Source organism: Terrapene carolina, unplaced genomic scaffold, assembly GCF_002925995.2.
Source record: "Terrapene carolina triunguis isolate 2854851 unplaced genomic scaffold, T_m_triunguis-2.0 Scaffold85, whole genome shotgun sequence".
NCBI classification, from domain to species: Eukaryota; Metazoa; Chordata; order Testudines; family Emydidae; genus Terrapene; species Terrapene triunguis.
Window position 1 is genome coordinate 29,716,458 of NW_020664436.1, and position 19,003 is coordinate 29,735,460.

Sequence of the window (19,003 nt, forward strand, 5' to 3'; positions counted from 1 at the left end):
AAAAATTGTAGACCAGTGTAATTGATGCATGCATTTAAGTGTTAGATTAGTGAACCCTGTGTATATTTAAATGACATTTCTAGGGAAGAAGGGATGACCATTAATTGTTGTCCTTCTCTTTCTCTTCCCCAACTCTCCAGAGAAGTTGACCTCTACACAGGCTACACAACCAGGAACATTCTGTGCATGCCTATTGTGAGCCGAGGGAGTGTAATAGGCGTCGTGCAGATGGTGAACAAAATAAGTGGAAGTGCCTTCTCTAAAACCGATGAGAACAACTTTAAAATGTTTGCAGTCTTTTGTGCTTTAGCCTTACACTGTGCTAATGTAAGTTTTATCCCCCAAAAGCTTAATATGAAGTGTGAAGAACATAGTTCTGTCAGTTTGGGATTTTATCAATTCTGCTTCATCTTCCAAATCATTAAAATTGATTAATAATTCTGTTTTATTGAGCTAATGGGGCATCAGTAATGTGTTGATTCTTTCACAATAAGGATTTGGTTGATTTCTTCTGAAATAATTGTGCAATTGATATATCTGTTACATACAGCTAATGCAAAACAATATACTCCAGTCAAAGTATGTAGAGCACCACTTAACTCTGTTCAGATATGGTGAATGGACCTGAGTCATTTATTCAGGTTCAGAGTATGTATTTTACACAGTTTACTGCATGGTGGAGGGAGTGTACTCCAATACCTAGTGTGGAGGGAGTATATCAAATACATTTGAATATACATTTATTTTAACATCCTGGACTTTCCACATATAACTACCCATGCATCTAGATGAGTATTGATGCTGCTATTTGTGAAAGTCAACCTTTTTTTTTAAAGAAAGATACCTGTTCATTTAGAAAGTATAAAAACATTTATAATCATTACCATATAGGTATAAAAATGCAATATTGACCATTACAAAAAGGAACTCAACACATTTTATTGAAGAGAGATGTTGTACAATGACATAGGCCAGAGTCTCATAAGAACCCTTTTACAGCACTCTGGCAGTGTAAAGGGAAGTAAATTATATTTACACCCACTTTATGGCCTCTTTAGAGTGGTATAAAGTGGCCTTAGTGTAAATCAGGATCAGGTCCAGTCAAGTCCCTGTATTGGGCATGGATCTACCATGTTAGAGGATGAACCCTCAAGGCATGGTCCTCCTGGGGATTTTCTTCAAATGAAGCATAATTCTCTTTACTCGCTTATAAGCCATACCATGCCTAATATAGTTGAATTTCAATCTTTTAATATATAATTGAACTTGTTTTTCCCTAGCACTGAGTGGTAATTTGTCCATTCTCTGTTGTGAAAAACGTTGTCCCTGAAGTGACAGAGTAAATGCATTACTTGAAAAACTCAGTGGGAGACTGAAAATGTATAGAAAATATTGTTATTTAAATTAGCTCTTTTGGGCCAAATTGTGGCTTGGTTAGCGCAGTGGTGCAAAAGGATGCAGTGTGACCCTTTGTCCTTTGTCTGTTCTGCACCTTCTACCCACATCACAGGTAGTAGCAAGGGCATTGAAATAGGCTTTGCAGAGCTGCTACCATTTTGAGTGTCCAGGTTTAGACATCTTAAAGGGATAGGACCTGATTTTCAGGAGTGCTAAGTTTCCACCTTCATAAAGTCTGGCTCTTATAAAATGTGTCAGGTCAGGCATCCAAAATAACTAGTCAGTTTTGAAAATGTAAGCCTTTATTCTTAAGAATAAATGTTTGATCTTGCAGGAAACAGGCTTTATCTTTGTAACCGAAGTCCAGTGTTAATGAATAACAATTGTTCTTTCAGATGTACCACAGAATTCGCCATTCGGAGTGTATTTATCGTGTAACGATGGAGAAGCTGTCCTATCACAGTGTTTGTACAGCAGAAGAATGGCAAAATCTCATGAACTGCACACTCCCTACCCACATCTGCAAAGAAATTGAACTGTGAGTCTTTTGTCATTTCAGCAACAGCTATAACCTGTCTTTTGCTCATAAAGTTAAATTTTCCATGTACAACAGAGGGTTTGTGGAAATTGTTATCAAAGAAACATCCTAAAGCTATCGGGATTGATTTTGAATTTTCTTGCACCTTGTTATATCTATACAAAGTAAATGTAACACAGATGTAAAATGTTACCTAATCAGAGTAGAAGCATTTTTCATCCATTTTGGACACGTGTAAATAACTATATATTTTGCACAGCAACATTAAATCAAGCCCAAGGAACGTAGAGAAAAAAGTTCTATTAATTAGGCTTTATTTGCATGGGATCTCTGCTATCCTAATCCTACCAGTCATCCTGTAGTGAATGAGGCTTCCAGGAGAAACCAAGTAAGGAACACCTGACTTTCTAATCATATAAAAAGCAAACCACAAAAAATATGAAAATACAGAAGCTCAGTGATGCAAAGCGTTGAGCACTCTGGCTCCAATCCAGCAAGGCATGCATGCACGTGCTTAAGTTTAACTGCGACTACTCATGATTAAAGTTAAACGTGCTTAAGTGCTTTGCTTGTTGGAATGCTCAGCAGTTTTCAGCATTAAGCGTTAATGTAGGATATTCTTTGCAGTATAATTTCTAATGCTTTGTTGAATGATATTATATAACCCACCTCCTCAACAAAATAATTTTTACTTTTAAATATGGGCAGACTTTCTTTCTGGAAACACAAACCCCCATTGTTTTAAAATCTGAACATAGGTAATCATTTTCCAAACAATTCAGCTACCTTCAGATCTGACACACCTGCTGTGCTGTTCAGTTAATCGCAGACAGTCTAACATTTAGTTAGATTCAATGGGAAGTAAATAGAACATTTCAGCACATCAGGAGCAATGAAAGGGGTTAATTAATAATGGATGGACAAGCAGCTCTGCTATGCTGGCCTGCCAACATGAGGCTGTGAATGTTGATATGACAGGGGGAAACGTCAACTAATGAAGCATAAAAATACAGTATTAAATCCGTACATTTTGACATTTTAATTTAGTTTCTATTAAATAGTAAAAGCTATTTTTTTCCCTACAAAAATGAAACCTGGTGGAAGTTGCATCCAGTTCTTGAAATAAGTAATTTTCAACCAGCCCTGAAAACACCAGTGAATTTCTCATTATATATGAGCCACCCTTACAGCTTTTTGTGGCGAAGGATTAATTTGAGTTTGAATACTTTTGAATTACATTATAACTCCCCTCATTATCCTAATTCAACAAAGATGATTCTGGTGAACTCTGACACATTCTTAAAACGATATAGTTCCCTTAAAAAGGGAAAGGGGAGGATATTTCTATTAAGCAAATAGGGCCAGGTCCTTCGCTCATGTAAATCTGCATAGCTCCATTGAAGTCAGTGGAACTACACTAACTTGCACCAGCTGAGGATCTGGTCAACAAAGTCAATATAGTGTGTATGTTCAGAAACAAGACTATGCTGCCAGGTGAGCATGTCATCTAGCAGTTTTTAGCCTAATTATAATAAGAATTAATGGATATTTGCTGCTGCTGAATTTAAATATTCTTTATGTCAGATACCACTTTGATATCGGTCCCTACGAGGATGTCTGGCCAGCCATTTTTGTCTACATGGTCCACCAGTCCTGTGGTGCAACCTGGTATGAATTACAAGTATTTTTCATCACTATTTTGGTTCTTTTATTTATTTATTTTACTGAGTGTTGTAATGAAACTCCTCATGTTTGGATATTTTTTTTAGTAACATAGTATACCTTGTCTACACAGGAATCTAGTAAGCAAATTGGATTTCCAGGCCCAGTTTTTGTTCCTCAGCTGGTAGGGCTGGGGATGTTGTGGGGTTAGTGAGCTCAGTTCCAAGTGAGGGAACTCTTCCCGTTGGACAACGGCCCTTTGAGTAAACAGCAGCATTGCTCGGTTCTGAGTGGAAATGCATCTGCTGCTCCTCAATGAGAAGGATTATGACAGCTTTACAGGACCTCTCAATAGTAAAGGAGACCTAAGGTCCATCTACACAGGATTTCAAAATATAGCTGCTGAATTAGTTTAAAATATTATTTAAATAGTGTCTAAAAAGATGTTATCGATTAGAACCTTATCTAGCATTCAACAACAGTGGACAGGAACAGAAGACATGAATGGCTCTTCTGGCCCCATTCCTGACCCTTTCTGCTCCCTTCTGCCTCCATGCTGCAAAGTGGAGGAGCAGTAGCCCCTCCTAAATACAGCACCCTGCTTCACAGCAAAATCACCTTGTTTCCAATGTCAGAAGTCTTTGGTTCCAGAGATAGGGGCTAAATTTACTCCTAAATTGCTTCTTCTAAACTTTGTTTTCCAGGGGGTTTCAATTTGCTGTGGAAAAAATTGCACCAAGTTGAAACTTTGCTTAGTGAGTCTCAGCCCACAGATATTTTTTAAAAAATAAATAAATGTGAGAAAAAATATTTTCAGAGGAACACTGTCAAGATGGGGAGGCCTGGAATTTAACATTCTTCAACCCATCCAAATATATTTATTATTTTGAAGTTTCTTCTATGTTTTTAAAATATATAGAGAGAAAAAAGCTTCTTATCTCTCCAAAACAAAGTCTGCAACTGTCTTAACATTGCATTTAGATGCTGAGCGTATTGAGGGTTAGGTTAGAATTATGCCATTTGGCACAGTCTTGTGTAAAGGGTAGAGTGTAGCTGTTAAGCTGTCCACAGAGAGGGAGTGTAGGGAAAGAGCTGCAACTCCCAGAGACAATTCCTTGCTTGCTCCCAGTGAGAAGTAAATATACTGCTGCCCTCTAACGAGAGCACAGCAGTAGAGGAAATAGTTATATTCTAGGCTGAGGTATCCTGTCTGTGGTGATTTTGCTTTTGGTGGTGATTGTCCGGTCCTTTAGTAGTTTCTGAAAGTAAGTAGGCACGGACAGGTATTTGAACAGAATGGAAGTGATCGTTGTAATATATCTATTCTGAGGAATATCCTATTTCAAAGAAAATTTTTAACAAAATGTTTGAAAATGTCTGACTGAAACCTCTGGAATTTAAAAAAGAAGAAAAAACACTAAAGATTTTGTGAAAGACAATATGCCTCCAGTTTTTTTCTGATGCAAGGTTAAAGTTCTGTAAATGTTATAATAGTAAATAATAAGCATGAAGTACTATATTTTTCTGTCTAAATAGCTTCTTATAGTAAATGTTTGCATTTTTACATGATAGGTCAGAGCCATTTAGCTCTGTTTTTTCAGCCCACATACACTGTAAAAGCCAGGACATTAATACTGCCACTATATAAAAGAGCAACAAAATCAAAGAGAACTCACCCAAATGAGGTCAGACAGTCAATTCACACTAACCAAAAGGAAGGAGTTTATGCTTAAAGTGTCCACTTCATCCTTAATTTTCCATGTTCAACCATAATATTGCAGAACTCACCATGTAGTTGGTAATCATGCTTATGACATACATTTCAATATCCAGGCATTTAAACTTGAGTGAAGTGTTGTGTATTAATGAGGAACTATTCTGTATAATCAAAGTTTTAGTTCTTCTTTGAGTGCTGGCTTCTTTGTGTATTCCACATGCACATGCGTACCTCCGAGTGGAATACAGATAGGGACCACACATCTCGAAGAACCTCTAGTTACAGTAAGTAACTGCCATTTCTTCTTTGAGTGTTGGTCTCCATGTGTATTCCTCTCGTGGGTATGCATGCCAATGTGGAATACAGATAGGGACCATCTATCTTTAAGTAAGTAAGTAAGTAACCTCCATTTTTAGACACACAAACAGTATCAGTATAGTAACTAGCTAATATCATGTAGAAGAAATTATCATGCTACAGAACAACCCCTCAGTTTCAAAGAAACTGCGATAATAGGTTGGAAGAATGGTCAGTTTGAAAGAGCACAGAATTGGAAATCAGGAGACTCCGGTTTAATTCAAAGACTTGGGTTCAACAGATTTCCTGTGTGACCTTCGACAGGTCATGCAGGGGCTTTTGAAAAATTTACCTTTAAACTATTCTGTGCCTAAATTTCCATTGTGTAACAATGGGGATACTGCTTCCTGCTACTTTGCAGGAGTGTTATGTGGATAAAATCCATTAATGATTGTGAGACACTCAGACACTTTTTTGACAAGGGCCACATAACTACACTGACAGTCAGAAACAGTCATGCTGGTAGATATTCTAAATGCTGCATGCTTATGCTTAATCACATAATGCTGATTTAGCAATCCTTTTTACTACTACCCCCACCTCCAATTTCTTTTGACCACCAGTCTATTTTAAGTAATTATGGTAGGTAAACAGGCTTAGAGAGAGGTTTCCTTAAATAAAATAGCCCCTCAAACTATCTGGATTGAGACATGGATTATGTTCAGAGGATGTCAGTTATGTTTAGAGTGACAATAACCCAATAAAAAAGCCAGTGAAACTATTTCTGGAGCCACTACATGCTCCAACAATTGGAATGGAGTCAAAGACAAAAATGTATCAAAGAAGAAGAAAAGAGGAGAAATTGTTATGTTTTCTTGCCAAACATAGTCTACTTTAAGCTAATTATTTCTCTTGAGATTATTAGCAGTAGATACCTGTTTAAGGAAGCAACAGTCAGGGATTCTGAGGGTTTTGTGCAAATGAATCCTGAGAGTTACTTGGGAAGATTGACTGTATCAGAACATGGCAGACTGAAATCAGACCACCACCCTGAATTGTACTCTGACTACTGGAATCTAAATGTTTCATAATTCTAATAGATCTTAGAAAGGGAACCAATCATATATTTTTTGTTATAAAGAGTGGGTTATTTTTGGGTGAATTAGAATTATTGTCATTTTTTCCATTCTGTTTCTTCTCTCTCACCAATTTTTTCTTTGAAGCTTTGAACTTGAAAAGCTATGTCGTTTTACTATGTCTGTAAAGAAGAACTATCGCCGTGTGCCCTATCACAACTGGAAGCATGCAATTACAGTTGCACATTGCATGTATGCCATACTTCAGAACAACCAAGGGCTTTTCACAGACCTGGAGGTAAGCACGGGGACCATAGTACTCTCACGAAATCTCATAACTCAGACAGCAATGTAATTCTGAGCTAGGAAGGAAGGTGTCAATTGTCCTAGAAATACATACAATATCTTTCCTCTATTATTGTTTTGCTTTGAGTTTTTCTGTGAACTTATTCTCTGTGGGCTTCTCTATAAAATTTGGTCTTTATATACCACAGCGGTGTCCTCAAGATGGCACTCTCCCATACAGTGATTACCATTAAAAAGTCAGCATTTATCCATGCTTACCACACAGTGTTGTCAGCAATGCGCAGCTGTTCTAAATACAGGAAATAATGTGATATCTGGTACCACTGTTTGGTAATTGTGTGTAAATGTTGACTTTCTAATGGCAAACTCTGTAAAAGAAAGAAGCCCTTCTATGTTCTTTTAAAGCAAAGGGGTTCTTTCTCTAAGTTAAAGCTTGCTTTCTGTATAATTCAGATGTAGATAAGGATGGATAAAATTACCATAATAATGCTTACAGTCATGAAGAATGATCTTTAAGCCAACTAAAATTAGAATTCTTACACAGCATGATGATGGTTGTTCAGAATTTTAATACTGTGCAAGAAATAATTTCTGGATCTGAAAGAACAAAATGTTTTTAGTTCAGCAACTGATTTAGATGGAATCCATGCCATATAAGATTTCAAAATGTATTTCTTAAATTGGGAGTTCTTCCATCCTCAAGACAACAGTTCTAGGGTTCAGATTTACAAATGTGTATTGGTTGGTGTGGGGATTTCTTGGAGGGGGGAGGCGGTTGGGTTTATTTATATATTTTCCACCTCTCAGAACTTTGACAAAAATAATTTGGTCTTACTTAGCGAGAGATTCTTTGCCCAAAATACAACATTTCATTTGGGTGGTATTTTGGTTAACAACGTAAAAAAGAAAAACTGCATCCTGTTCTCTATGCATGCAAAATTCCCATTTGAAGTCAGTGCATAGTGTAATATTTTTTTGCCCAAATTTCACTATAAAATGCAGTGGTATTTCACAGACAATTGTCTTCCCCTGCTTCAGAGGATCATAAGCCTGGAAGGGACCCCCTGGGTCATTGGGTGCAGTCCCCTGCTATCTTAGGCAACTTCATCATATAATCCCATTAATAAATTTATTAAACTCAATTTTAAATCTAGTTTGCTTGCTCCCACTTCTGCTACTGGGAGGCTGTTCCAGAATCTCACTCCTCTGATGGTTAGACTCAGTCTTCTAATTTCCAGCCTAAATGTATTCATGACCAATGTATAACCATTTGTTCTTGGGCCAACATTGTCATTTAGTTTAAATAGCTCTTTTCCCTCCCTAGTGCCTACCCCCAGATGTATTTACAGAGAGTAGTCATATCTCCTCTCAGCCTTCATTTTGCTGAACTAAACAAGCCAAACTCTTTCAGTCTTCTCTCGTAAAATGCATCCACCATTCCCCTAATCCTCCTATTGGTCCTTCTCTGCATCTGTTCCAGTTTAAATTAATTTTTCTTCAACATGGGCAATCAGAATTGTACACAGTATTCCAGATGAGGTCTTACCAGTATCTTGTACAATGGCATTAATACTTCCCTATCTCTATTGGATACTTTTCGTGGGAGAAAGTACAAAGGGTGGATTCCAGTTTCCTTCCCTGCATGATTCAACTTTTCCCCCTTTTGATTACATTTCCTTGTTGGAGAGAAGTAGACCCTGCTGTCAGATATCAGCAGGTGTAAACTTATTTATTTTGATCACATCAGGCATAGAGATGGAAATTAACTTGAGAAAGTTATTATGGAAGGAATTGCGGCAGGTCATTGCAGTAGGGGACAACCAGCAAAGAGGTGGGTAGATGGTGTGCAGCAGATCCTTGGGAGGTCAGTGGCTGAGTGCTTGAAGTTAGCAATGGATCAAGAAGGCTTCCAAAAATTCTGCTACGATATCACTAATATTTAGACATGAATAAATGTATTTTACTTATCTCTACTAGAAATACCTTGCCTGTTACATTCTAGGATTGCCTTTGCCTTTTTCATTGCCCCATCACATTGATGGCTCATAGTCATCAAGCAGTTGACTAATGCATGCAGGTCTTTCTCCTCCTCTGTTGTTTTCAACTGATGATTCCCCAGTTTAGAACAGAAATTCTTGCTGTTAGCTCCTAATTGCATGACTTTGCACTTTGTATTATTAAATTTTATCTGATTTCTGTTACTGCAGTCCTCAAGGTCATCCAATTCTTCCGGTATCACATTCTGACCCTCCTCTGGATTGACAATGCCTCCCAACTTTGTGTCATCAACAAATTGTATTACTACTTCCTCCTTTTTGTGCCAAGGTCATTAATGAAAATGTTAAATACATTTTGTCCCAACACCAATCCTTGAGAAACTCCACTAGTAACCTCCGTCCAGCTCAACAGTTCTCCTTTAGGTGAATCTGTTATCTCCCCTTTAGCCAGTTCCTTATCCACCTTACAATTCTTGTACTAATCCCCATTTTCTCCAGTTTAACTAATAATTTCCCATGTGATATCTATAAAAGGCTTTATTGATCTCCAAGATATCAGTTAAAGAAAGATATCAGGTTAGTTTGACACGACCTACTTTTGGTAAACCCATGTTGCATTGTATCCCATTTTTCATTTACCTCCACATCTTTAATGATTTTTCCCCTCAAAATTTGTTCTAAAGCCTTGCATAATATTGAGGTCAGACTAACAGGTCTGCAGTTGTCCAGATCACTTTTTTTCCCTTTCTTAAATATAGGTACTACTTTTACTGTTCTCCAGTCATATGGTACCACCCCAAATTTGACAGATTTATTAAAAATCTTTGCTACCAGACTTAAAATGTTATGTGCCAATTCTTTCAATATTCTGGGATGGAGCTTAGCCAGTCACCACCACATGAACATATGAAGCTGTTTGAGTTTAAATAAGACCATTTGCATTTCTGTTTACTCACACCCATTTGCCATCCTGCCTTTGCCCCCATATTCTATATTAGCATCCTTACTGAAAATGGAGACAAGGTATTCCTCTAGCTTTTGGGTCATAACTAGATAATCCTTAATCTCTACACTTCCTCGCTGCAAAGTGGCTCCAGTTATTTTCTTGTTTTCTTTTTATTTATATGGCAAAAGAATCTTTTAATATTTGTTTTAATTTCCTGGTAGTATAGGAAACAACGGGTTCAGAATATCCTCAGTAGTCAGATTATATTCTATTCAATGCACAGATTCTCTCATCCTCTGTGTTTGGAAAGCACCTAGCACATATAATAATAAAAATTGTCATCCTTCAAGACCCTTCTCAATTCTGCCCCTCCCTGTCTACATCTGCCTTTGTCTCCTTTCATGTTGCAGTTTATGATAGAAGGTAGTTACTAAGAAGACAAAGGTACCAGCCATTTGATTTGGGGGGATAGGTCCTGATCAAGGGGTTTGGTCAGCCATCTTGATGGAAAGGTGTGGTGAGGATTTTACCTTGAACCAAGTCTAGCTTGTTAAGTTTTAATTACTAGAAATCGTTTTGATCTTTATTTCTCTTGTAACCATTTCTGGCTTTAATCGTTATACTTGTACACACTTAAAATCTATCTCTTTGGAATGAAGTAAACTTGCTTTATTTTTAATCTGAACCAATCCAATGCTGTGTTTGAACTGAACTGTTTGGTAGCTCCAGTTAAAATAACATCTGTTGGATAGTGACCCTTTAAAGGAACAACGAACCTTAACATTCCTCTGATAGTTCCAGGACCGTTCCAATCACATGTTTTGGGAAAATTCAGGGCTGGGGCATCACCTTACCAGTTGTTAACCAAGGCTGGGGGAGAGCAGTGGAAGTCTGTGGTATTGCAGGCAAGCTCCAGGATCCAAAGCTTTGGATCAGGGCTGCCCAATGCGTAGACATCAAGCTCATGGTTGTTGCTAGTTGGTGGGTGTCCTAGGTAGAGAGCTACAGTAGCAAGGCATTCTGAGGCACTCAGGGTAAAAGGTGACAACTCTTCACCAGTCTGGATTTCACCCCAGAAGGTGACACTGGTGTTCTAGTTCAAATAAGGATTTTATTTAAAAATTCTTATCAAATGCAATTTGTCTATATGGTAGAGAGAGAGCCTGCAATATAAAAATGTAATTCTATGTACTATCATTGCACAACTTGTATGAGAAAAATAATCTAAAACTAATTAGCTTCCTTGTTTTGTCCTTGTAACAAGAGCGGAATCACCCCTGCGGCGCCTCCTGCTGGTCCTCCAGGGAATTAGCTCGACCCAGCCTCCGGAGCGCCCTTTGCAGGCCGGTGATCTGCCTTGCTCAGGGTGCTGCGCCCTGGCAGTACCCACACACTAGGTCTCCCCTCCCCAGGGGAGCCCCACCCACTAACCCTACCTCGCCTCAGTATCAGGCTACTGCCAGTCACCATCTAGCCCCACTCCCTGGGGCAGACTGCAGTATCAGCCTACTCATCACAGGCAAGGTTGGGTTTGGGCCTGCTGCCTTGGCCTATCTCCGGGCTGCCCTCTGCAACCCCCAGTACCTCCTGGCCTAACACTAGGCCACACCCTGGGGCTTTCCAGGCTGGAGCTCCTCAGCCTTTCCCCAGCCCTGCTCCATCCAGGTACTCTGCTCTAGTTCCCTGCAGCCAGGCCCTTCTCTCTCTGCACTCAGAGAGAGACTGCTGAGCTTCTGGCCGCCCTGGCCTTTATAGGGCCAGCTGGGCTCTGATTGGGGCGTGGCCCAGCTGCATCTACTTCCCCCAATCAGCCCAGGGTGTTCTCTCTCACCCGCCCCCATCCTTTCCAAGGGCTGTTTTTAAACCCCTCAGAGCAGGAGCGGGTGACCACCCCGCTACAGTCCTCCTGTAATTTAAGAACAGACAGACCAATTTTTTTTTAATTGATGATAAAAAACAAAACAAGGTTAGCTTGTTATGTTGCTGTTAAATCCCGTTAAATAAACAATGATCCCTTCCAGGCCACAGAATCTTTGGGCTGGTCTGCTAAATCCACTTTGCTCCTCTCTACTCCCAATTCTCTGCTGGTATAAGGTGGACCTTACATTACTAGTGTAAATGAGCGCCGCTCCTAGAAATAACCAGCTCCTCATGCCTCCCCCTTTTATGCATCTGAGCAGAGTTCAGGCTGGGTGTAGAATGTAGCATTTTGTCTTCAGATGAAGTATAAATTTGTTGCTTTTTCCCACCCTCTCTTTGGACCATCACACACAGACACCTATACATACACACATATAAACACCTAACAAAAATGGGCCCAGTTGCTCGTCCTGTGGAATATGTAAGTGTATTCTTTAATTCTGCAAAGTCCCCCTCCTGGAGTTTCTTCCATATCCTTCCATTTGGAACAGGATTTGCCTATTACTGAAGAAACAGTAGGTTGACTCTCAGTAACTATCTGCACTGGCTTTTGGGCCTCCTGCTTCTCTCCTGGACTTCCCCAACTTGTTAGAACTTTTCCCCCATAGTTCTTCTTTAAAGGGGGGTTCTCCAGCACAGAAGGGTTTCCACTATCCAATTAATACAGCCTCAGCCTGTATTTAATTGTTTAGTAAATTGATAGACGGGTACTGCGTGGAATGATGTATGTTCCCTGACTCCTTCATCCTCCTCCCACACAGACTCCTGGACCCCTGGAAACTTGTCAGTGGATCTGGGGGCAGGTAGCTGATACACACACACACACAAGAAGGTCAAGCTCAGTTCATGGATCTAATGAGAACAATTTGGCCAAATATGTTTACACTCCGTGTAACTTCTGTGATAAAACAGAGCTATAGTCTGTGCATCTGGTGGACAACTACATAGAGTTTAGAATACCAAGAAAACATACTTTAAACAGGAAACCTGAAACAGTCATACTAATAAAATGGAAAATTGAGAGCATCAAAAATCCATTGCATAGAGTGAACAAACTGCCATTTGGTTTCTTTTTAATTTATATATTGTAGTGTGACTGTACAATATTTAAAGAGATTAAAGTGAAACCTAGAGACAAGGCAATGCATCTCTTCACTTCTTATATTTTCTTTTTGTTTGCCTCACACGTTTCTTTAGCGAAAAGGTCTCCTAGTTGCATGCTTGTGTCATGACCTGGATCACAGGGGTTACAGCAACAGCTACCTTCAGAAATTTGATCACCCTCTGGCAGCTCTTTATTCCACCTCGACTATGGAGCAACACCACTTCTCCCAGACAGTGGCCATTCTGCAGGTAGGATTACTGAATGCACTAGAGCTTAGAATCATAATAGTCAATGTAGTAGACTCAGCATTTCTTAATAGCTATTTTTTAAGCATGTTTAATTTCATTACTAGATTTGTAGTGCTAGACTAGAAAATAAAAATATGTGCAAGAAATGTGGCCACAGTTTATTACAGCAAGCCTGTATTCCACTATTGCCAAATCCTAAGTGTTAAAAAATCAGGAGTCAACCACTCCCTCTCCCAAAATCTTGAGATTTCCATAAAACCCCATAGTTTTTAAAAATATAAAGAATTGAGGTTTTTTTTATTTGCTGTCTGGTTTCTGAGCCTTTGGAGTGCACTTGGGTCATGTTTTGATGCTTTTTTCTCTAGCCATGAAAACCTAGAAACTTACTTGTTTTTTAAATGAAAAATTCCCTGAGATTCCCATATTGTCAGGTGATTCCAGCAGCTGATGCTTCAAGAAAGAGTAGGTCTACTCTGCACTCTGAGATGTGGTTGCAGCTCAGGTAGACTTATGTTGTCTTTACCCATGCTAACATGGCTAAAATGGCAGGTAGATGCCACGGCATGGGCTAGCAATGCAAGTAGGTACCCAGGGTCCCCGAGGTGCTGGTCCAGCCCGCACTAAAGTCCGCATCACTGCACCTGAATTGCTGTTTTTAGCCATTCTGGCACAGGTAAACAGATGTTGGATTACAATGTAGACATACCTAAAATGACCAAATTTGAGACTTACAATAGAATCACAAGAATTGGCAACAGTGCTTATTAGTCTTTTATTTCAGAGTTATAGCAATCTGCTGTAATAAATTCCTGGGAGAATTAAATGCGTGGCTTTAAATGTGCATGCATCCTTTACCTAGGAGCAAACATAATTTTTGGCATGCACGGAAAAATGTACATAATAGTTTGATTATTTTCATATGCTTTCTTCTTCTTCTTCTGTGATTTAAAAATAACTGTTTTAAATATTAAATTTTGTATGCTGGTGGGTCCATAATATGAAGTAGTGCCTTTGTGAGTTGAGTTAATACAAACCTACCAAGAGCGTGCTAACCAATTTCAGGAAAGTTAAACTTAGTGATAACACACAGGTATTTTGTCATTCATTAAAAATAAACTGATGTTGAACTGGAAAGAGAGAGACTTCATAGCTACAAAAATAGCTCCTAGTCCATTATGATTTCTGTGCTCACTGCTTTTCATTTTGGTTTGCACATTCCCTATACACACCCTTTTCATGGTAATGTGTCTCTAATCCCTTGCTAACTTTTTTCTCTTCCTGGTGTTTCAAGGGGAGCATATTTATTTTCTTCAATATCTTATCAGCTATTCATAAAAACATGTGTTCTGTATCACATTCATAAGCACATCTTGTGATTCATATTTTTAGGAATCATATACATGGAAGCCTTCACAGAATGTAAGCCTTAGCTCTTAATGGTCCTTCATTTAGGAGAGTGTAAATGAGGCCCTCAGTGTTAGGATGGCATTAGATTTTTAATATTTGTTTTTGAAATGAGTTTATATACAGTGAGCAAGAAACTCATTCCTATTAAGATTTCTTTGCTACTCTGGCAGTGCAAAGCAAACTTAAATCAGTACTGTAATCGCCTATTTGGGGTTTCCTCTGCATGGTGGAATTCCTGAGTTGGATAGATCCACCATAGCTGCTCCTGTGCTACATCCTAGCCCTGGGCACAGGGTGGTGTTTTGGGAAATGGGACATGGTCAGGATGCTACTGTGTATGCTAAAATACTGACAGCCAAAATGGTCACTTGGGGACACTGGTGGCCAGTGTCATATAAAGCAGCCTTTAGGTTGCTCTGTTTTGCACTAGGGACTGGATGGCCCCAGGATCAGGAACCTTCTTAGACTAGCACCCACCAGAGCTGAGGGATCTGGCCTTGTGTGTCAGCAGTAAAAATAGTAATAGTAAATAGTAATAGTAAAAATGTTACATTAATTAGAACTTTATAGCTATTTGTTTCAACCATCATAAACATAGATTTATGACATACTTATTTTTAGGGCTGTCAAATGATTAAAAAATAATCACAATCATGAGATTTTTAAAAAGTTGTGATTAATCACAGTTTTAATTGCACTGTTAAACAATAATAGAATACCAATCTAAATTTACTATAAATATTTTTGGATGTTTTTCTACATTTTCAGATGTTGATTTCAATTACAACACAGAATACAAAGTGTAGAGTGCTCAAATATATTATTATTATTTATTACAAATAAGAAATGGGCAGCATTATCTCCCATAAATGTAAACAGACTTGTTTGTCTTAGCAATTGGCTGAACAAGAAGTAGGACTGAGTGGACTTGAAGGCTCTAAAGTTTTACATTGTTTTGTTTTTGAGTGCAGTTATGTAAAAAAATAATTCTGCATTTGTAAATTGCACTTTCACGATAAAGGGATTACATTACAGTTCTTGTATGAGGTGAATTGAAAAATACTATTTCTTTTGTTTATCTTTTAACAGTGCAAATATTTGTAATAAAAAATAATATAAGTGAGCACTGTACACTTTTGTATTCTGTATTGTAATTGAAATCAATATATTTGAAATTATAGAAAAACATCCAAAATGTTTATAATAAATTTAAATTGGTATTTTATTATTGTTTAACAGTGTGATTAAAACTGAAGTTAATTGTGACTATTTTCTTAAATCTAGTTAATTCGTTTTGCATTAATTGCTTGAGTTAATTATGATTAATTGACTGCCCTACTTATTTTGTATAAATATAGAGGATTCCAGTTACCAGTTTTAGCTGATCATGGAAGGAATCAAATCTTATCAGCAGGCATGCATTCCACATAGTGTTCAGCAACATAAATGGCATATCCAAAATGGCAGCTTTCATTAGTACATAAGAAACCAACCAGTTCTTGTAGGTTAATACTGTGTGCAGAAACAGTCATAACTATCTGGTCATGTTAATGTTCCTGATATTGTAACTTCTGAGGTCCTAAAAGGTGCCTACTGCACACCCTGTGGTGTTATGCTACTGCATAATCTTAGTACTAGAACATGGAGCATATTAATAGTAATCATGCAGCAAGAGTAGGAAAAAAATCAATGCCAAAAATCCAGACTAGGAGAACTACTGCTAAACACTGTCTGGCACCAGAGTGCTGAAGATGGATTAAAATGAGTTTCTTGAAACATCCTGTACCATGACTTGGGACATTGTCAAAGGAACATTGAGACAAAAATGGATTGTATTTTCTCTTTGTTATTCACAATAAATATATTTGTCCAAGCAAAATGTTGTAAAATAAAGCTCACATTCCCGGTGATGGGCAAAAACAAGCCTATTTTATTTGTACCAATAAGAAATTGTTTTAGAACAACTTATCCTTATGGATAATGCTTGACAAAAGGCAGGGAGACTTTTGGTTATGTTCTGCACAACTGGCAATGAAATGTTGAAGCACATCCAAGTTTAATGTATTTTTAATGTTTTCTGTTTATATGCACCTTAATTTGGCTAGTTCATCCTTTTTTCTTCCTGCCCCCTCTGGGTTTTAGCAAGACCTTTAATTAATTGTTTCCAAAAGGCGAGAAACATTGGATAGTCCAGAGTTTTCTAACTAGATGGTGTAGCTTTCACCAGCGGTCACCATATATGGATATTGGTCATTACATATGGTTTAATAATAGCAAAAATGGAAAGGGCATGAAGCATGGCATGTTGCCATAGTTTCCATGGTGTAAGACATTATTCTCTCTAGTTCATAAGTCAGCTCATTCTTAAACAAAGATGCCTTTCCCTAAATATACACACATGAAAGTACTATACCTAACTTCGTTTCGAAAGAGGAAGTTGCATCTGCTAATGAATATTAATTACATTTTATTTAGGGCACTTTAATCAAATTGCAATAACCTTATTACAGTAACTAGATATTTCTTTATCGATATTAAATATTGTGCATACACTTACACTGTGCACTATTAAAACACTCCTGTTATCTTCAGGAAGAAATCCCAAGCCAGTTTGCCAGGCTAGTAGCATCTCAGCACTCTGGATCAGGCTGGGAATCCCAGGCTCCCAAGCCAGCTGTAAGTGGGAGTGCTTTGTAGAACTGCTGGGAAACGTTTTGTTAAAATGTATTTCTGCCTAGTAATTTCTTCTACCTTCAGAGAGCTTTCTCCATTTAGAAGGAGAGAGGAGTGTTTAAAAACAAACAAAGCCCAAACAAGCAAACATTGGGCTTGAGAAGTGCTGAGAACCATCAGCTCCAGGGCTGGAGGGGCACTCAGTACTTTGCAGTAGGTACCCAGCACCTTCCAGCATCAGGCCATATCTTTAGGGAAGGTTGCAGGGCTAGATCTTCAAAGTTAGATACATGTAAATATTTCAAGTGCCTAATTTGTGTGCAGTTCGGGTACTAAGGTGGGCAAATGCCCAGTTATCCACACATCTGACAATGTGAGAGCCCAAATCTTTGGTTTGAACTTGCACATGTGTTATTTGTGTACATGTTAGACACATGCAGATATTTGTTCCTAATTTTTAAACTTCGGCCCACAATGTAAATTCATTTGCAAACTTTGGGGAAATGAAGAGTGCAAAAATCAATGGAGTGAAGATTTAAGATTCGTAATAGAGATAATATGTTTGTTAATGACAATGGATTGGGCTAATCACGGTAGGATGTACTATAGCAAAAAATAGGGATCTATGAACTGAGTTTTGTGAGAGATGGTGTCTAAAGTATGCATGCCTTTGAACCCTAAACACAGAGCAGCAATTCAATCATAGCAACAGCTCCATGTTAACCTTTTAAAAAGAAAATATCAAAGCGCGTTTCATGCTGTTCATGTTTTCATTTATAAAATACAAAAATCCCTAGTGGGCTGTAAAACTGTTGTAAACTGATAAATAAATATAGGAATAAGAAGAACATAAGAATGGCCCTACTGGGTCAGACAAAGGGTCCATCTAGCCCAGTATCCTGTCTTCCGACAGTGGCCAGTGCCAGGTACCCCAAAGGGAATGAACAGAACAGGTAATCATCAAGTGATCCATCCCCTGTCACTCATTCCCAGCTTCTGGCAAGCAGAGGCTAGGGACACCATTCCTGCCCATCCTGGCTAATAGCCATTGATGGACCTATCCTCCATGAATCATTTCAAAATTAGAGCTTGTGCTTTTTATTGGTTTTATTTTTTATTTTTTCATAGCTGGAAGGGCACAATATCTTCTCCAAACTGAGCTCCAGCGAGTACGAGCAGGTCCTGGAGATCATCCGCAAAGCCATCCTTGCCACAGACCTTGCCCTGTACTTTGGAAACAGAAAACAGCTGGAAGAACTGCATCAGACAGGAGCCTTAAACCTTAAAAACCAAGCACATAGGTAAAGCAAAGAAGCAAACATTCATAACTTGAAGAAAGAATCTTGTTTCTGGAAATGACAACAAAGAAGAATTAAGATGAGAATTTTTACCAAGCACACAATATCTTGTTCTTTACACCAGTAGTTCTCAAACTTTTGTACTGGTAACCCCTTTCACATAGGAAGCCTCTGAGTGCGACCCCCCCTTATAAATTAAAAACACTTGTTTATATATTTAACACCATTTATAAATGTTGGAGGCAAAGCGGAGCTTGGGGTGGAGACTGACAGCTCGCGACCCCCTGAGAGGTCCCAGCCCCCAGTTTGAGAACCCCTGCTTTACACAGAGTAAGCTCTAAGACCAAATATATATATGCACAAATATAGTATTCCAGATATAAAAAGGCATTTACAGTGTTCAGATACTTTGTTT

At 38.4% G+C, this 19,003-nt stretch overlaps 1 protein-coding gene across 1 annotated transcript in view; it reads left to right on the forward strand.

Annotated features, from left to right (window-relative positions):
* PDE10A (phosphodiesterase 10A) overlaps positions 1-19,003 on the forward strand; it is a 548,175-nt gene that overhangs the window by 508,718 nt on the left and 20,454 nt on the right. Inside the window, exons 13-18 of the mRNA XM_026649717.1 lie at positions 141-327; positions 1,794-1,936; positions 3,521-3,604; positions 6,836-6,986; positions 13,055-13,210; positions 18,419-18,591. Of these exons, the coding sequence (XP_026505502.1) occupies positions 141-327; positions 1,794-1,936; positions 3,521-3,604; positions 6,836-6,986; positions 13,055-13,210; positions 18,419-18,591 (894 nt within the window). The remainder of the gene's footprint in view (positions 1-140; positions 328-1,793; positions 1,937-3,520; positions 3,605-6,835; positions 6,987-13,054; positions 13,211-18,418; positions 18,592-19,003) is intronic.